At 39.7% G+C, this 18959-nt stretch overlaps 1 protein-coding gene across 3 annotated transcripts in view; it reads right to left on the bottom strand.

Moving 5' to 3' along the window:
- The window catches only part of DIP2B (disco interacting protein 2 homolog B), a 232474-nt gene that overhangs the window by 35994 nt on the left and 177521 nt on the right, over nucleotides 1-18959 (bottom strand). For all 3 annotated transcript variants that reach the window (XM_060024760.1, XM_060024761.1, XM_060024762.1), the window contains 11 exons: nucleotides 18405-18528; nucleotides 17684-17793; nucleotides 14493-14595; nucleotides 13249-13313; nucleotides 10883-10976; nucleotides 10294-10413; nucleotides 8725-8839; nucleotides 7780-7919; nucleotides 6994-7130; nucleotides 3694-3774; nucleotides 1061-1188 (listed from right to left, as the gene is read on the bottom strand). In XM_060024760.1, the coding sequence (XP_059880743.1) occupies nucleotides 1061-1188; nucleotides 3694-3774; nucleotides 6994-7130; nucleotides 7780-7919; nucleotides 8725-8839; nucleotides 10294-10413; nucleotides 10883-10976; nucleotides 13249-13313; nucleotides 14493-14595; nucleotides 17684-17793; nucleotides 18405-18528 (1217 nt within the window). The remainder of the gene's footprint in view (nucleotides 1-1060; nucleotides 1189-3693; nucleotides 3775-6993; nucleotides 7131-7779; nucleotides 7920-8724; nucleotides 8840-10293; nucleotides 10414-10882; nucleotides 10977-13248; nucleotides 13314-14492; nucleotides 14596-17683; nucleotides 17794-18404; nucleotides 18529-18959) is intronic.

Raw genomic sequence — 18959 nt, 5'->3', positions numbered from 1 at the left:
TATAACCCGCAGGCACCACCACCCCGCGTGTCCTTCCTGCACAGCACTCATCACCAGCTCACCTAGTATCTGTTTCCCTATGTGGTTACCTGCTCTTCCCCCAATGAGAATGTGAGTTCCCGCGGGCAGAGACGTGGCCTGTGCTGTTCACTGCCACACCCTGAGCATCCAGAACAGTGGCACACAGTTGGCACCCAATAAACGCTTGCTGAATGAATGTGTGAAATAACGGGAAGGCACTGGAGGGCTGAGAACGCCAGCAAGCCTGACCACCTCCCTTCCTTCTTTCCTTTCATCCACACATAGTTAATGAACACCTACTGCGTGCCAGGCACTGTGCTGAGTGCTGGGGATGTGACCGTGGCCAAAGACAGAAGGTCCAGTATCCCATGGAGTTTACATCTCACAGGAAGCCACACCATTACAAAAAACTATACATTTCAGGAACTGGTTCTCTAGTGGTTTAATTTTTCTACTGCTTCAAAAACTAAGGGACACCAGGATTGCTTTAAAGACATATATCCATGACTGAAAACTACTGAACAGGACATCAATTACTCAAATATATGCCAAATATCTTTTCTTGAGTTAATAAGCAAAGAAAAGAGGATATCTAGTCGACTTCATCCATGGAATTTGAAATTAGCACTTATGTACTATGTCAATCTCTACATTAAAATGGTAATAATTTAGAGTCAAGTAAGGGAACAATTCTTAGATGTAAACTCCTACAGAGTAGCATCTATCTCAATTAGACTGAATGGGGTGACTTCTGTATTGAAGGAATGTAGGAAGTTCAGTGTTTCAGAAATCTCTCCTCAGTCTTCAGGAGTCAACAAACAGTAGTAATTAAAACCTGAAATACAGGATATGGTTACAGCCCCTCAATTATAGCCAAAGAACCAGACATTTTAAGATAAATATTCAAAGCCTGGTTTCTGCTACACTTAATCAAAAACAACCTAATCTACAGCATCTACAGAATACAACTCAAATCACCCTACAGAGGTATCTTTAGATTCCACCAGAAGTGCTGACCTTTGAACTCTGTACTACTCACCTTCCTCTATAAACAGTCTTTATTGATTCAACAGCCAATCCAGTAGCAACAATGTCATCAGCATTATGTCTTCGACCACTAACCATCAGTAACCCATCCATTTTTCCAACCACGAAAACCAAGCTGCCCTGAAAGGTAACAATGATTTACATAATTTAAATAGCAAAACAGACATTTTACTTCCTGCCTTGAAATAAATCTCATAAAAACTGTAGGAAAGAAAATATCGTATTTTATGGATTCTAAAAAAGTGTTTCACATCTCGACATCTCAGAATCAGTGGCATCTTACAATTAATGCGGTCTTAATAGTATATAAGAAGGGAAACCATTCATATTCATTCTTTTTAAATTAATTAATTAATTAATTAATATTTGACTGCACTGGGTCTTTGTTGCTGTGCGCGGGCTTTTCTGTAGTTGAGCGAGTGGGGGCTACTCTCCGTTGCAGTGTGCAGGCTTCTCACTGGGGTGGCTTCTCTTGCTGCGGAGCACAGGCTCTAGGCGTATGAGCTTCAGTAGTTGAGGCACACAGGCTCAGTAGTTGTGGCTCGCAGGCCCCAGAGCGCAGGCTCAGTAACTGTGGTTCACGGGCTTAGTTGCTCCGTGGCGTGTGGGATGTTCCCGGACCAGGGCTCAAACCCGTGTCTCCTGCATTGGCAGGTGGATTCTTAACCACTGCACCACCAGGGAAGCCCCATATTCATTCTTAGGGAGGAATTTTATTTTATTTTTTTGCCGCACTGCAAGGCACGTTGGGATCCTAGTTCCCCGACCAGGGACTGAACCTGTGTGCCTTGCAGTGGAAGTGTGGAGTCTTAACCACTGCACCACCAGGGAAGTCCCATGGAGGAATTTTATAAGAAAGCAACTAGGATGCCAAATGAGCACAGTTCATTTTCCCAGTCATGATTATGTATTAGTTCATCTTCTGTACTTATTCATGGGATGGATGCAGAGGAGAAAATTGTTAGACCATTTAACACTGGAATTAGGAGGAGAGTAAAACAGTTTTAATGTGAGAATGAATGTCTCAGATTTATAAGGGTAATGTTTCCATCTGGTAATATTAGAACTAAGTTAATAAAGAAAGGTCTAAGGAATTGTAGGAGCCTCTCCTTTCCAAAAAAATAACCGAGCTGCAGGAAAGTCTGCTGTCAATGTCCTCAAAGCATCGCTGTATAAATAATTCTATTATTATTTCATATAATTTTTATCAATAATTTTCCCAGACCCATTTGAAATAAATTAACTTTTCCCATTCATTATAGAATTCCTAAATTTTTGGACCATTTACATATATTGAATTATCTAGTAGTCATTTCCATTTGAATGTCACTAATTGATTTACTAAGCACAATGTAATGCCATACACTGACTAGGCTTTGTAAGTAAGACATAATCTCTAGTCTCAAGAAGCTACTGGCCCATCCTTCTGTCATCCCAGAAGACAGAAGAAAATCAGCCATTTTCAACACAGTCTGAAAAGTCCTACGGTGGAAGTGAATAAAGAGAACAAGACAGTCTCTGCTGGTCCTCCAACATCTATTTTTCCATTTCTTTCACAGTAGTAGAATTTCTAGCTGGGCATGCATTTCAGCCTCCCTTGCAGCTATGTGTGGCCAGGTGACTAGTTCAGAACAACGAGATGTAAGTAGAAGTGTTGCTCAGCAGCTTCAGGGAATTTCTCTTAAGAGATAGTAGGGCTACATCCTTTCTTCTGTCCTGTTTCCTGGAATGCAGATGTGATGGCTGGAGCTCCATCTTGGACCTCAATAGTGGAGTGGAAGCTAAAAGGAGTTGGGTCTCTGAGAATTTCTTGGTGCTGAGTGAAGAAGTCAAGACAGTAGGTGCAGATGTCTCTTTCTAGGAGAGTGATTTTCTTAGAGGTATGTCCTCAACCCCACCGTCACCCATAAATGGTGGGGAAGAAATAAAATAAAATTAGATCTTTTCTTATAGAACTTGAACTGTTATGAGGAGAAAAAACAGAGGGTAAGGAGGTAATTAAGATGGAGGGAGGTATGTGGGCTCAACTATGATAATGAAGGTCTATTACTTACAAGATAAAATCCAAACTTCCCATTATGTCATGCAAAGCCCTTCATGCTCTGCCTCTCTGCCTTCCTCACCGGCTCATGAAACTAACTGTGAGCTCTTTGAGAACAGGTTTTATATCCTAATTGTCTCTGTAAACCCAATGCCTCTAAATACCACCTGCTGAAAAACAAATTGTTTTCATTCAGAGAATTTACTGTTACACCTGGTGTAGTACTGATAATCTGTATGAAAATGATCTGTACACTATTATGGCTTCCCTTTGCTATTGAAGGTTAACTTTTTCAGCACTCTTCTAACTTACTGAAATATATTAATCAAATCAATGCAACATAGGAAGAATAAGTGAAAAGAGTTTTGAAAATAAAAGATAATGTCTTAGTTTGAAGGAATAAAATGAATTTGGGTAACTGGAACAATAAACATTACTCATTTTATGACATTTTTACAGGAACTGCTCTAAATGTAAGTTAAGCGGCCCTGTAATACTCTTCGACTAATAAGAATTTGTTCTGTGAACTAAAGTACAAATATTTGGATCAGATGCACCAAAACAAATATGCAAGTGTCACTTACTGGCCCTACAAACCCCAGTAACCCCGACCGGATGAACGGTACATCCCCAACAGGAGAGCCTGCGGAATTCACTGGAATCACCTAAAAGACGGAAGAAAGTGAAAATGTTAGCTTAAAAAAAAAAGTATTTGATTTTCAAAAAGTCTTAAATAAAAAAAAGAATTTAAAACAGTAATACATGCTTGTTGAAAACTAAAATTATAAAAAATAGTGAATCCAGTAATCCCACCTGCTTAAGACATAACAAACATTTATAATTCGTTGTTTATCTCTCCGGACTTTTTTAGATTCACATAGTAACATATTAAGCATTTTTTAAAGGGATCGTATTATATATACTATTTTGTAACTTGCTTTTTCATATATTATATGTGTTTCATATCGTATATATATTTTGGATACCTTTACAAGTTGGTAATAGTCAATCTAGCTCTCTTTGTACAAGAGTTCTATAATATACCATCACATGGGGGAATGAGATAACATAGCCCTTGGAGTCAGATGTAAGTTCAATGTCTGTCTTTGCCACTTACTAGTAACATGGGCCTTAGGAAGGTTCCTGCATTTCTCTATACCTCAGTTTCTTTAGCCATAAAATGGAACTCTCAACGCCTATCACAGGCTTAGGGTAAAGATCAAGGGAATATAAATAGATTTGTAGATGCAAGCACAGTGCCTGGCCTAGAGTCGGTACTCAGGAAACCATCAGAATCAGCACTATTAGAATGTAACCAGTCTTTCTGGCTAGGTAGGTCATTCTAATTTTTCACTATATGAACAGTGCTTTACTGAATACTGCTGTACATATTTCTGTGCATTTGTACAAAAGGCATGAGTCTTTTCAATTTTAACAGGCTGTCCTACAAAATTATTATAGCAATTTACACTCCACCAATACCATATTAGAATGTTTTTCCCATACTCTGGCTAATATTACATGTTATCAATTTTTCTAAACTTTGCCAATCTGGTAGGCAAAAAAAGAAATCCCACTATTATTTTAGCTGCATTTATTTATTACTAACATGGATGAATATTTCTTTTCCTTAATTTACCGGCCATTTGTATTACTTTTATGAATAGCCTAGTCATGTCTCCTGTCTATTATTTCTATTTGATTGGATTTTTCCCTTTAATTTTTAAGATTTCTTTTTTTACACAGGGAACAACTATAACAAGAGCTAACATTTATAAAATGGTTATCATGTACCAGGCATGGGTGTAAATACAGTTAATTCTCAAGAAAACCCTATGAAACAGAATATTTTCATTTTACAGATGAGAAAGGCACAGAGTTTCATTTGCCTCATATCAAATAGCTAGTAAGAGATGACGATGGAAAATTAGCTCTTTGCATTCATATGTGTTGCAAAGTTTTTCTCACCAGAAGCTTTTTTTTTTTTTTCTCCTAGCTGCACCACGCGGCTTGTGAGATCTTAGTTCCCCAACCAGGGAATGAACCTGGGCCCTCAGCAGTGAAAGCAAGGAGTCCTAACCACTGGACCGCCAGGGAATTCCCTACCAGTAGCTTATTTTTAAAATACACTTTTATTTTCTAAGCAGCCATTTTTAGATCTTTTGTTCTAGTGAAGTGTTAACCACATTGAAAAATTCTCTCAGGGTTTAAATATAAGAATCCAGTAAGAAAAATATGAGAAACTTTAATTTGCAAAACCAGTGCAACAGTTTTCTTCTCCTTTTTTGGTTAGTATTATTATTGTACTTCACTGTCATTAAATTTATCCTGCAGATTTCAAAATTTCTTCATCACTATGGACCTAGCAGCTTAGTAACAAATCTGAGAATTTTAGCTAGGCACTTGCCCTCCCAGGGGAGGCAACGTAATAAAATATTATTAGTATCTTCAAACACTGCTTGAAGATCTTATTTATATAAGGAAAATGCAATGAAGAAAACTCAGATATTGGAAACATATGTAGTCCAAGCACTTAAAAGAGAAATAAGGTGAGATTAAAATTAGTAAAATGTATAAAAACTCAGCAGAGATAATTAGTCACCTGTGAAAGTAAACCAAGAGAATGGCAGTAAGCATGTGCTTTAAGAGTTTATGAATTGGTCACAACTTTTGAAGGTAGGCCAAGAATGTAGTAGTGATAGTGATGGTGATGGTAGTGATGATGATGATGATGATGATGATGGTGGTGGTGGTGGTGGTAATAATAGACATTTAATAATATATATTATGCCATTTTAGGCTGTATAAACATAGATGATGGAGCCTTTTTGAGCCACCACATCACACCACACATATAGATAACACTCTCCTGCCATTTACATCTATTATTACATAATTACATGCACTGATTTTCAAATGGGATGGTAGACAGATGTGCCCTGCCATATTGAGACTGAGAACCACTAGTCTAAGTTATAGAAAAGGGAAGCTCAAAGACTGAAAATTGGCAGTGGTCATATAAGCCCTGTCTAGTGTGAAGGGGACATGGCCCATAAACTGGAGTTCTCTTTTCCCTAAAAGGTACCTCGAGGCAGGTTAATCCCAATTAGGAAATACAGACAATTAATTATGCCTGTTCTGATTTCCAGGCTCACCAGGCAAACTTTCATTACAATTTGGCTTCACATGCAGAACTGCCTTCAGAAAAACGATGTGCTAGTTCCACTGAAATATGAGCTATTTGAGTTTTATGTATTTTCCTGATGTACCACAAGCATGGAGAATAGTGCCAGACATGCAGAAGGTGCTCAATAAATATTTCTCTCACTGAAAGACTGAATAACGGCAACAATCTGCCCCCGTGACAAGCCAGGTTTTCATTTTTCATTAGGAAGCTGGCATTCTGGTTTACATTAGTCTTTACAAGCGTGGTTAACTCGAGCCTACTCTTGAGAGATGGATCCATTCTCACTGCACTCTCAGAACTAAATTTTGGGTCTTATACGCTCAAACCATGGCACATTCACCAGGGTGAATTTCTGTGAGGCCTCTTACTCTTTATATATGTAAGAGATAAACAAGGGCGCTTCCTGTGTGCCAGGTACTGGTCTAAGCACTCTATAAACATTAACTCATTTAGTTCTCACAACGTTCCTATGGTAGATACTATCATTACTCACATTTTAAAAAGAAGGAAATTGGGGCACAGAGAGGTTAAGCAGCTCAACTAGTGCATGGCAGTCAGGGCTGGACCTCGGGCAGTCTACCTCTGGAGCACACACTCCCAACAGCTACGCTGTGCTATTTCCTATCAGCCCGCTCAGCTGCCTTAGTGACACTGACCTCACGCAACACGTTCCCCATGAAACTTTAATGTCACGTACCTCAAATGTATTTTTCGTCACACCAGCAAGCCCAAAGTACATCATGCCTCCTGTTCTGGAGCTGACACAGATTTCTCCAATTTCATCTGTTTTGCAGAGTTGGGGAGGTCCATCGGGTCTCACAATGCACATCATTCCTAGTGTACAGAAAGTATAGTCAAGGGACAGTCTGGAAAACCTTCGAAAAAACAGTCTCATCCTTATGAACCCACGAAAGTTTTACATTCACTGAGCGGCATTAAGTGAGAATACCAAACAGGAATGTTAAAACCAGACCTGATGCTACATAGGTATATCTGAAATTTCCACCTTTCACCCGATAATAAAGAATTTTTTAAATTCAGCAAATAAAAACATACAATAGATGCAGACCGAAGCTTTTAAAGACAGTGACTTATTCAAAATGACTGCAAAGTCCAAAGAAACAGGTTAAATTAAAATACCCTTACACAGATCAAATTCAAACACGCAGGAAGCAATGTACTCTTAACTTTCTGCCAGCCCATCGTCTTGGCAATTACAGTGAAAACCGGACAACTTTAGTATCACTCAGTACTTAGCTTTCCATGTGAACAACTGTAACTGAAACATTCACAATTAAATCATCCAATTTCTGCCGGAAATAAGTATGATTAGAATCGCTTAACTCTTAGAGAGGCTTTTTGAAATTAAGTTACTTAGTATTAGATTTTGGATTCCTGGTTTTGGATCTCATACTTTATCAGGCTCCACTATCTCTAAAGACGAATCTTCATGAAACACCAAATGATGCCCCTGAGAACTCACCCCCGGGCATTACATGTCCCACATCCTGAACCGTCAGTGCTGAATTTTTATCTTCAGTATTGACCCGTATTACCCCATAGCTCAATCCATTCATGGAGAGAATGGCTCTTCCCGGCAAAGGGGCCCCTGGGACTCCAGGCCTGAAAACAAAATAAACTCATGAAATTTGGCAAATAAAATGATACTAAGAGAAAAGTATGAACATGTAGGAAAGGAAATTTCCTCTGGATAGCATACACACAAAAATCCGCATTTTTCTCTACCCAAAACATGCCAAGTTAATCTAATTTACATGTGCAAAGCATGGTGAACTTTCATTCAGATGGAAAAAGTAAATTTTAATCAGTTGTTAAGAATATACTGGCTTGCAAGGGGGACGGGGAGGGAGCGGGATGGACTGGGAGTTTGGGGTTGGTAGATGCAAACTATTACATTTAGAATGGATAAACAACAAGGTCCTACTGTATTAAAAAAAAAAAAGAAGGGATATATGTGTATAACCAAGTCACTTTGCTGTACAGCAGAGACTGACACAACACTAAATCAACTATACTTCAATTAAAAAATAAATAAATAAAAGGAATATACTGGCTTGGGTGTACTCTCTATATAGGTACTTTGCATATATAAGCTACAATCAAGAACAGTCTACTTGTAGTCTAAGATGCTAACTAAGGATTCTGAAGGGCAAAACAAGACAGAAAAAGAACTAATTCACAAATACGAGATGTTAATAACTGAAGTAAAATTTCAGTTTACCAGTTACACTTAGGGCAAGAGTGGGAAAAATAAATGAGATGCTTCAAACTGCTTTACAAAGTCATTTTCACTTTCAGGATTATGAAGCAGAAAATTAGATCACACCCCTTGTCATCACCTGGTCCATTCTGCACATTTGATCAGAGTTGTAACATACATCAAGAGCACCAACATTCTGAACGATACCTGCGGATTGCAACAGTCATGGCTTCGGCAGAAGTAGCACACGGACAGATGGCCTCAGGTTTCAGACCATGGCTTTGGAACAGACTCAGGAAGGCATCACAGGATGACACAGACCCTGAGGAGTTGAAACAGATCAACTTGAAAACTGCAAACATGATTTTCATTATTGCAGGAAACTGGTAAAGAACAGAAAGCCGACACATCTGTACATCATCAATTCCATGCAAATATTTTACTGTGCCTGTGAAATGGTTGATAGGTTTCAAGGATGAACAAATGCTCATCTAGCCCATGAAAGGTCAGTGACACTATTGAAAGTTACAACTTAAAATAAGGCTGCTCCTACCAAACTGCCCAATCAATAGCAGAGATGCACCGCAGGCAACAGGTGGCCAGTTCGGAAGCAAGCAACTCTTCCTGAAGTAACTACTGCAGTTTAGCCAGTGCATTACTAGTACTCTGGCTTAGTTCCATCCTGTTCATGTATTCTCTGACTTGTTTCTTACTAAGGTCAGTCCCAGGACTGTGTTTTATACCAAGATGATCATTGTGACTACCGACAAAAATCCACGATGACAAAGAACACAGTAGTATCCAATGCTTTACCTGATTCTACCCTGTGGAGGCTCAAGATGTTTATGCTTGTCAGGAAAAGCAGGCAACACAGTAAGATCTCTAAAAGCTTTCGCAAACTCCTTAGATTTGGTGACAGGGAATTTACATAAAGTCCAGACACTTGGCTCTATCAAGTTACCTTCTCATAGTTCTTTTTAGTTACATGATAGAGAAAGGACCTAAATGAGTGAGCATGGAGTGGTTTTAAAAGCTTACAGATCCATCAAATGATGAATGACTATATAAAATATAGTATATCTATACAATAGAATATTATATGGCAATATAAAGGAATAAAGTACAGACACAGGCTACAACATGGAGGGACCTTGAAAACATGCTAAGTGAAAGGAGCCAGTCACAAAGGACCACATATAGCATGACTACATTTATGCGAAATGTCCAGAATAGATAAACATACAGACAGGGAGTAGATTAGCAGTTGCCTAGGGCTAGGGCACAGAGGATGGGAAATGGGGAGTGACTACTAATGGGTATGGGGTCTCTTTTGGGGAGGATGATGTTCTAAATTCAGGTCAATGGTGATAGCCGTATAACTCTGTGAATATACTGAAACCATTGAACTGTACTTTATTTTTTTTAATTCTTTAAAAGATTTTTTCTGATGTGGACCATTTTTAAAGTCTTTACTGAATTTGCTACAATATTGCTTCTGTCGTTTTATGTTTTAGTTTTTTGGCCAGGAGGCATGTGGGATCTTAGCTCCCCGACCAGGGATCGAACCCACACCCCCTGCATTGGAAGGCAAATTCTTAACCACCGGACCTCCAGGGAAGTCCCCCATTGAAGGGTACTTTAAATGGGCAAGTTTTATGGTATGTGAATTATCTCTCAATACAGATATAAAAAAAAAAATGCTTACAGAAAGGGGATGAAAACCTCAGACTACCAAAGGAAAGGATATTCCCAGACTGACACTCTAGAAACACTCACAGGGATTAGCTCCGTCAGTCACAATCAACATGCGGAGGGAGCTCAAGCTCACATCTCGTTGGTCCCGATGTGCCATCATAGCCCAGTGCAAGTCTCGGCATTTTACTAAAGCAACCTTGGCTATAAATGCAAAAGAGACAAAGTCAATACACACATGTTAAATTTGGTAGGTATTAATATATTATAATAAAAACATTTTTACTTATTTTAGGAATCATGATTTTCACTTAGAGAAAAATAAAAACGGTTTCAAAGAAATTGTTCCAGGTGCTCTGAGGCAGTGGCAACTGACTGGACACACGACCGCCTCGCTCACTGTGACCTGCAAGCATGCCTTGTATCCTAGCCAAGGAAGCTTCGAACACCAAAGCACCCAATAAATCTAATTCAGGGCCCGGATTCAGGCACAATTCTTAAGAATGGACATCAACTGAGATGAACTAGACAACATATCTGATTTTTTAATAACCAAACTCTAAAACCTGTCAAGGCACCAAGGCATAGAATTATGTCGTTAGAAGAGCAATTTGAAAATCCCTGAAATTGCCAACAGTCACGTAATCAAAGCTTAGATGCTGTGTGTAACTACCTTTGTGGGCATGTACTCTTTGGACCCAAGAGAGAGGGCAAGTCTTCATAACAGAGTAGGGTACACTAATTGTATGCATCTTATTCATTACATTCTGAAAAGCAAAGAAAGATAAAAAGTAATCAATACCTAATACATACTTAGCATTTTAAAACTGAACTGATATTTTGTTAACAATTTTAACCATACAATACTCAAACACATGCTCTTTGAAAAAAATTGAAAATATTAACTATAAGGTTGAAGCCTCCTTTGCTACCTATTCTCAAACCTGGTTCCCTTCTTTCCTCCTCAGAGATAATCATTGTTATGAATCTGCCATGGATCCTTCCAGTCTTTTTCCCATGTATTTACATATATATTCATCCCCAGAGAAACATAAAAGGCATCATACTATACATATATCTACAACTTGCTTTTTTTTTTTTTTGTGGTACGTGGGCCTCTCACTGTTGTGGCCCCTCCCGTCGCGGAGCACAGGCTCCGGACGCACAGGCTCAGCGTCTATGGCTCACGGGCCCAGCTGCTCCGTGGCATGTGGGATCCTCCTGGACCGGGGCACGAACCTGCGTCCCCTGCATTGGCAGGTGGACTCTCAACCACTGCGCCACCAGGGAAGCCCCAACTTGCTTTTTTTTCACTTAAATTGTTCTAGCGCTAAATCTATGTCCATCAGTATAAGAGATCTATACAATTTTTTGGACCTGCTGCATAGTATTCTATAGTATGACTGTACCACAATTTATTTGGGCATTTCCCTATTATTGACAGATTTTTTTTTGCAATTACAAACAATGTTTCAAGGAACATATTTATACTCATTTCCCTGGCACGTGTGTAAGTGTGTCTCTAGGGTAGGTACAGAAAATTTGTACTGCTGAGTCATAGGATGTGTGCCTTTACCACTGAACAGAGAACTGCCAAACTGCTCTCTAACCCTCTGAGCGCTTTCATCATGTTTATGCTTGCCACATACCACCAAGGGCTGGGTCTTACAAAGCAAGAAATCAACGTTTCCCTGTCGCTTACCGGAGGTCCTGCCCAGACCCGTTAGGTGTTGGGGTAGATAAAGCTGAGTAACCTAAGGGGGTTATGCAATTTGGTGTCTCTCCTGCCACCCAGACCGAACATACCCAGGACCCCCTGTCCCCACAGAGACCCAGCCTGACAGAGTAGTTAAGTCTTGGTACTTAGACTAGCCATTTTGTTCACCACCCAAGTGGCCCAAAGATACCAAAATACCACTGTAAACCTCTTTTTCCTCCCTCCCCCAAGTTTCTACCTATGGTGACAAACTTTTGGATTTCAGGGAAAGAATGGTGTGTATAACTAATTCTTCACACGTGTCCCTATCTTGCTCTGTGTATCGGAGAGAGAAGATTCCCTCTAACTCCTCACAAGGGTTTCTTAACCGCTGATAAAAAAAAAACAAAATGGGAAGGACTTTAGAAAAGAGCAAGAAAGCATGTATGCTCAAGGAATAAGGGTTTTTTTTTTTTTTTTTACTAATTTGAGGGGTCCTGGGAGAAAAGGGAAACCGCTCCTCTTCCCCATGCTTCATTTCCTACTCTTTCTCTGACTCCTGCCATGTGTGATGAGATACTCTCAAAGGTTCTTTCAACTGTAGGATACTGTATCTCTCCTCTCTCCCCTCCTAATCAGCATGCTCCGTATGTAGCTTTTCCCACTTGAAATGTCCCCCCTTCTACTTCCACCCCCCAAACATCTCTATATGGCTACATCTTACCCATTTTTTAGTCCAACTCAACTGTCACCTCTTCCATAAAAATTGAGGCCACAGCTGGGAGGAAGTCACCTTTTTCTAACTCCCTTAGGATGGTACCTGTTCCTCTATTATGGAAAGCAGTCTCATCTACCTTGTTATTCTACTCTTTCATTGCAGCATGGACTCATTCAAGACATTTTGTCCAATGGAAAGGTTAGATATTATTAAACACAGTTGCAAAGTTCCAGATATATTTAAGTAATCTTTTCTTCAGAAAAGAGAAGAGGTGACTCTCATAGTTTTTTGAAAATTATAAATAAACATATAGCCATTTGTAGAAATTTTTAAGCTTTGAGTCATCATAGCAGATATTTAAAGGATTTTTGATCCTAAGTTCTCCTATATACTATTATGTGAAAGGTATACCCAACCACACAATGAAGAAAAAACAGAATTACATTCTCCTTTAAAAAAATTACCATTCGTATCACAAAATCAAATTCCCCGGGAAAATACTACTGATCTTTTAGGGGCTTACATTTCAAACAAGCACTGAGTGATGCTGTGGTTACACAGCACACACAGTGACCTGAATCATAAGCACAATTTACACTAAAGGCCTCGATTCTGTGTAGCTTACCGCAAACATGCCATGCCACAGCCCCGCATCCTTCTTAAAGTCTAAAACATTTACTACTGTTTCCCCTAAAATAGAAAAAAATAGGAAAAAACACAAGGAAATCATCTTTAGTGTTAAGTAGCAAAATTATGTCACTTGCCTCTATTAAACAACTGATTTGGTACTTTTAAAGAAACCACTAAAAGTTCTCAGGGTCTTCTAATTACTTGAGGGTACCCTCAAATTGGCTGGGGGACTGATCACAGGGTGACGTGGTCACAGAAGAAACAATGAGTTTGGAATTCCTTGACTTTGGCACTGTCTTCAAGATAATAATTTTTTCCTAATTATATGAGGAACACATGTTTGTTTTAGAAACTTTGGAAGTTTCACAAGCATATGTAAAAAATTATACTTCCTAGAGAAAACAAAAAATGTTGGTGTATGTATATATCTATATATTATATCTACATACATGCACATATAATTCTAAGCTTATATACTTATAATGCTTATATAGAGACAGATACTTGACTAACAAAGTTGGTACATACTGCTCTGTATCTAATTTGTTTCCACTCAATGATATACTGAAACAATCTTTAATATTCAAGAACATGAGTTTTAATACCTCAGCGTATAACCCATTATATGAATGTATTATATAATAATCAACTGCATTTGTTGGCATTTTGATTTCATTACACACACATATATATTTTTAACCAGACAAGAATGCAGCTCTGTAATGCTGCTATAATGAGCATGTATTAACTTGTTTCATTCTATGAAAGGAAAATAAAACACTGAAAAAATTAATATTGTGAAGAACATTCTAAGGGGAAGTCATTACACAATATATATCAACACATCTAAAGTCCAACAACCCAGAATACATTTTTGTGTTTTAATTTGTGTTTTTTGGTAGCAGAATTTCTTTGACTCTAACTCCATACAGCTGGTGGCAGCTCTAACGCATGGGGAGATGGAGGTACCTGACATTCCGCGGCTAATAAGCACATGGTTTTAATTAGTTTTCTATTTCTGCACTCTAGAAATCATGCTTTACATATTTGGTTTGCCCAGAATTCTAGCTTCTTTAAATCACAGCATATTTGTGAAAAAGAAGAAAGCAAGCCAAGAATGTGTCTTAGAACATTTCCCTCTGAATGCGGTCATTAACTGGAGTCCAGCCGCCGAGTGCTCTGCGCGAAGTCACACAGATCTGAGCTCACAGTGCAGGCAGTCACGGGGTGAAGTCTGACCTTCAGAATAATTGCAGGCCTGCGACAGAGCTTGGCAGTGAGACAGCATTGCAAGGCGGGACACTGTAACTCCCATTACACTCCCTTCTTTGCTTGTTTTATACTAGAAAAAAAAACACAAAAACAAAAACACAAGAAACAACAAAATGGGTTATTTCAAATGACAAAATTAGAATCCAAAAACGAAACCCCGAAAAGCCATGACGATGGGCTGAATTTAACATTTCATATAAATATCTGAGGCTACGCACTTGGGCCCCAAACTCTAATCACACAAAGATAGGACTGGGTAATGTCAAAGCTCAGCGAAAGTATGTGTGAAAAATTCTTAAAAGTTTAATTAGTCGTCAGTGTGAAGTGGCTGCTAAAGAAGCTAAAACAAACATGTGACTTCAGCCGTGTTAACAGAAGCACAGTATCAAATACACGGCAAGAGCAAGAGCTAAAGGTGTGCAAGTGTGGTCCCTGTCCCCGGCTGGGAGGGGAGACTGGGAAATGGCCTATTCACTCCTCCAAATCAATCAGCTATAATTTTGCTTTTACCTCGATGCTCCATTCAAGTTGCTTTTTACCAAGATCAGTCACATTTTTATTGTTAAATCAAAAGCACATATTGCATACGTTACTTTATCAGACCTTTCTGTAATATCTGACACCTCCTTTCTTGACACTTTCTCCTTCCTTGGCTTTTGTGATACTCCCCTTCCTATTCAATATTCTCTCTCTCTGTCCTTTCCCTCCACTTTCTCTGCCCATCCCTTGAATGTTGGCATTCCCTGAACGTTCTGTTCTTCCTCTTCTCTTTTCACTTTAATTCATCAGGGTACCACATTCCTGATGACTCCCAATTCTCTACTTCCAGTCCAGACCTCTCTCCAGAGATCCAGACTCAGAGGGTCAACCCTTCCCCTCGAATGACCCGTACTCCTGTGAAACGCAGCCAACACCACCCCTCTACCTTTCGCCCATGAAAACTTTTCTTGCTGTACTTCCTGTCTTAGCGAAGGATGCCATCCATCATCTATCCAGCTGCCCAAGTCAGAAACCCAAGTGTCTTTCTTGCCTCTGCCCTCTCCAGAGTTAGTCACTAAGTCCTGTCTCTTCTATTTCTTACTGTATCTCAATTCCATCCAACCACTTTTCTCCATCCCCATCACCATGAACTTGGGCTCACCTGGATAACTGTGAAAGCTCCCCATTTCCCTTCTTAACTCCACCAAACAGATAAATCTTTTAACAACATATTTATTCTTGTCACTCTTCTGCTGACAACCCTTTAAAAGCTCCTTATTACCCACAGGATACTTGAAACTCACTAGCAATGTCCTGTGGGTAATAAGAGGGTCCCAAGTGAAAACTGCAAGTTAATTCAGAATAGCAGAAGCATAGAAATGTAGAGGACAGTAGTTCTACATGAGGTCAGAGAGCTAAGCAGGGGCCACAGAATGAAGGGCACTTTACCTTTTAGGAAGAACCAATAAAGAAGAGTGAAAAGGAGTGGTCAGTCAGTAGTCAGGGAAGCCAGTGAGCAGTTTTAAGGGGGATGAAGGGGTGAACCATGTCATCACTGGGAGATGATATGGATTGAGAGCTGACTGCTAAATGTGGTATTTTAATCGCCTGTTTACTTCTCTGTCATTTAAATGTACCCAGATCCCTTCCATCTTTAAAAGCAATCCTCCTTCGATCCACGTTGCCTCAAAGCTACTGCCCACTCTCTTCCCTTTTATAGCCAAAGTTATCACTACAGGGCTCAAGTTGGGTGGATTTTTTTCCCCAAACTTTTTTTTAAAATTTATGGATGTTTATTCATTAATTTAGCAAACAGTTGGTCAGCATTTACTAATATGTCTCAAGCAAGATGCAGAGTACTCAAGGACATAGCTTTGAGAGTGAATCAGGTATGAGTTTGAGTCCGAGCTCTGTCAACTTCAAGTCAAAGGTTTTAGACAAACTTTGGTTGGTTACTCAAGTTAAAGTCTTAGTCTCCTCAGGTACTAAGCAGGTTTAATAACAGCCCCCCACCTCACAGGGTACTTGTGAGGACTGACTGAGATAATGCATATAAAGCACTTGGCCTGGGCTTCCCTGGTGGTGCAGGTTTAGAATCCGTCTGCCAATGCAGGGGACACGGGTTGGAGCCCTGGTCTGGGAAGATTCCACATGCCGCGGAGCAACTAAGCCCTGTGCGCTACAACTACTGAGCCTGTGCTCTAGAGCCCACGAGCCACAACTACTGAGCCCGTGTGCTGCAACTACTGAAGCCTGTGTGCCTAGAGCCCGTGCTCCGCAACAAGAGAAGCCACTGCAATGAGAAGCCCGCACACTGCAACAAAGAGGAGCCCCTGCTCGCCGCAACTAGAGAAAGCCCACGCGCAGCAACGAAGACCCAACACAGCCAAAAATAAATAAATTTTAAAAAAGTAAAAATAAAAAAAAATAAAGCACTTGGCCTGGTGCCTGGTATGCAGTAGGACTTAATCCCTCAACTGAATTATGTTATCAATCAGTCAAGTTCCTACACTAACATTCAATACCAAACCCTCTAGCCATCTGTTTCTTCTTGCTCTTTATCTGTTAAATTTGTTCTTTTTTTTTTTTTTCGGTATGCGGGCCTCTCACTGCTGTGGCCTCTCCCGTTGCGGAGCACAGGCTCCGGACGCGCAGTCTCAGCGGCCATGGCTCACGGGCCCAGTCGCTCCGCGGCATGTGGGATCTTCCCAGACCGGGGCACGAACCCGTGTCCCCTGCATCGGCAGGCGGACTCTCAACCACTACGCCACCAGGGAAGCCCTAAATTTGTTCTTTTAAAGCACAGCTATTTGTCCTCCTCAATTCTCCAGTCTCTTGCTTCCCATCACCCCCCACCACTCCCATCCCCAAAGCAGCAGAAAAATATCTCTGCCAGTAAAGCATTTCTTAAACCTCTGAACTTCTCTAAGTCTTTTGTAACTTTCTTATATGACAAGGATCAATTTCTTTGTTGTCTTTCTCTTGAATATGTATTTATGTTCAAAATAATTAGAATAGAAGGGCCACTATAAGGCATTTTACAAGCCAAAAGATGGAAATCTAACAAACCAGGAGGATCTACTAACATTAACACTACAAAAAATTAGTTTTAAATTTTGTGGGACAGCAATTGAAGCCAAAGGAAAAGTCAGAATGTACATCCTAGTCTCAGGACTTACCTCAATGTATGCTGGTTCTGTACCAGCAGGTGAGATGTGGGGTTGCCAGTCTTTAGGTGGCTTTGAAAGGTACTTGGAATCTGTTACAACCCATTTGAGCCGGGGCCAACCTAAATCAAACCCAAAGTAAAAATTGAATTGCCTAAGCCATCAGGAAAGGAGTTCACAATGAATTGGTCATTTTAAATATCAAGAGACCAAATCAAGGTCATTTTATAACCAGTAAAATATCTTTATTAGTGTTTAGTGATAAATCACCAGACAATTGTACCTTCTTTCGAAAGTACCATCGTTCCACATGCTAATTCCAGGCCTTGACATTACCTCAACAACTGGGAGGTCCATTTGGCAGTGGAAGTCCACTGAGGATAGGGTCTATCCTCTGTCTCTACATGTAGCATTTAGCTTTAGTGAACAGAGTGGTAGCTTTTCCAACCATCAGCATAAAGGTTAAGGGTGTGGGCTGTGGAATCAGACAGATCTGGGTTCAAATCGCTGCTCTGCCATATATTAGCTGTGACTTTGGGCAACTTACTTAACCTCTTTGTGTCTTACTTTCCTCACCTGTAAAATGGGGATAATAATGGTACCTACTTCATAAGATTGTGAGAATTAAATAAGAAAATATATGTTAAGTACTTAGCTATTATTAAATTAAAACACTAATTAAAGCACTCAGCTTTAATTTTTAAATGATAATTCAGGTACAAATATTACTAACCTTTAAACTGTACAATTTCTCCATTCTGGGTTTTTGGCAATCCCTTTAGACAAACTTCACTGGTAAGAGCTAAGGCAATACCACAGCTTCCCAGCAAGAAGCCAATCTGCTGCCCTCCAGCATCCTGTGGAGAAAAGATAATGAGCAAGGCAGGGGAGTGAACGTGAGCACACTGAAGGCCCAAACCTGACACTTAGTAACACTCTGGCACTTGTGTGACACATTCGTGGAACCCCCTGATATCTGGCAATTGTCAAAATCCAGTGACAATATGTTCTTCCAAATAATTTCTACAACACAGTGACTTCCTGAGTGCAAATCCCATTTTATTAATCTGACATTGCTAACGATGAATTCCACCAGCCAAATGCGACCATTTTAGTGAACGGTCAGCAACACTCCTCTCTTAGATTAATCTCAGGAAATGAAATAAAAGTGAACATGGTTAAGTTGTCTTGACCTAGCCATACCTCCAAATCCAAAAGCAAAGCAATTCAGGTCAGAACAAAATAAATAATGTAAATGGACATCAAATGTACAAATCTACAATGAAAG

This window comes from Delphinus delphis, chromosome 11, assembly GCF_949987515.2.
Source record: "Delphinus delphis chromosome 11, mDelDel1.2, whole genome shotgun sequence".
NCBI classification, from domain to species: domain Eukaryota; kingdom Metazoa; phylum Chordata; class Mammalia; order Artiodactyla; family Delphinidae; genus Delphinus; species Delphinus delphis.
This window is presented reverse-complemented; position numbering and strand designations above follow the sequence as displayed.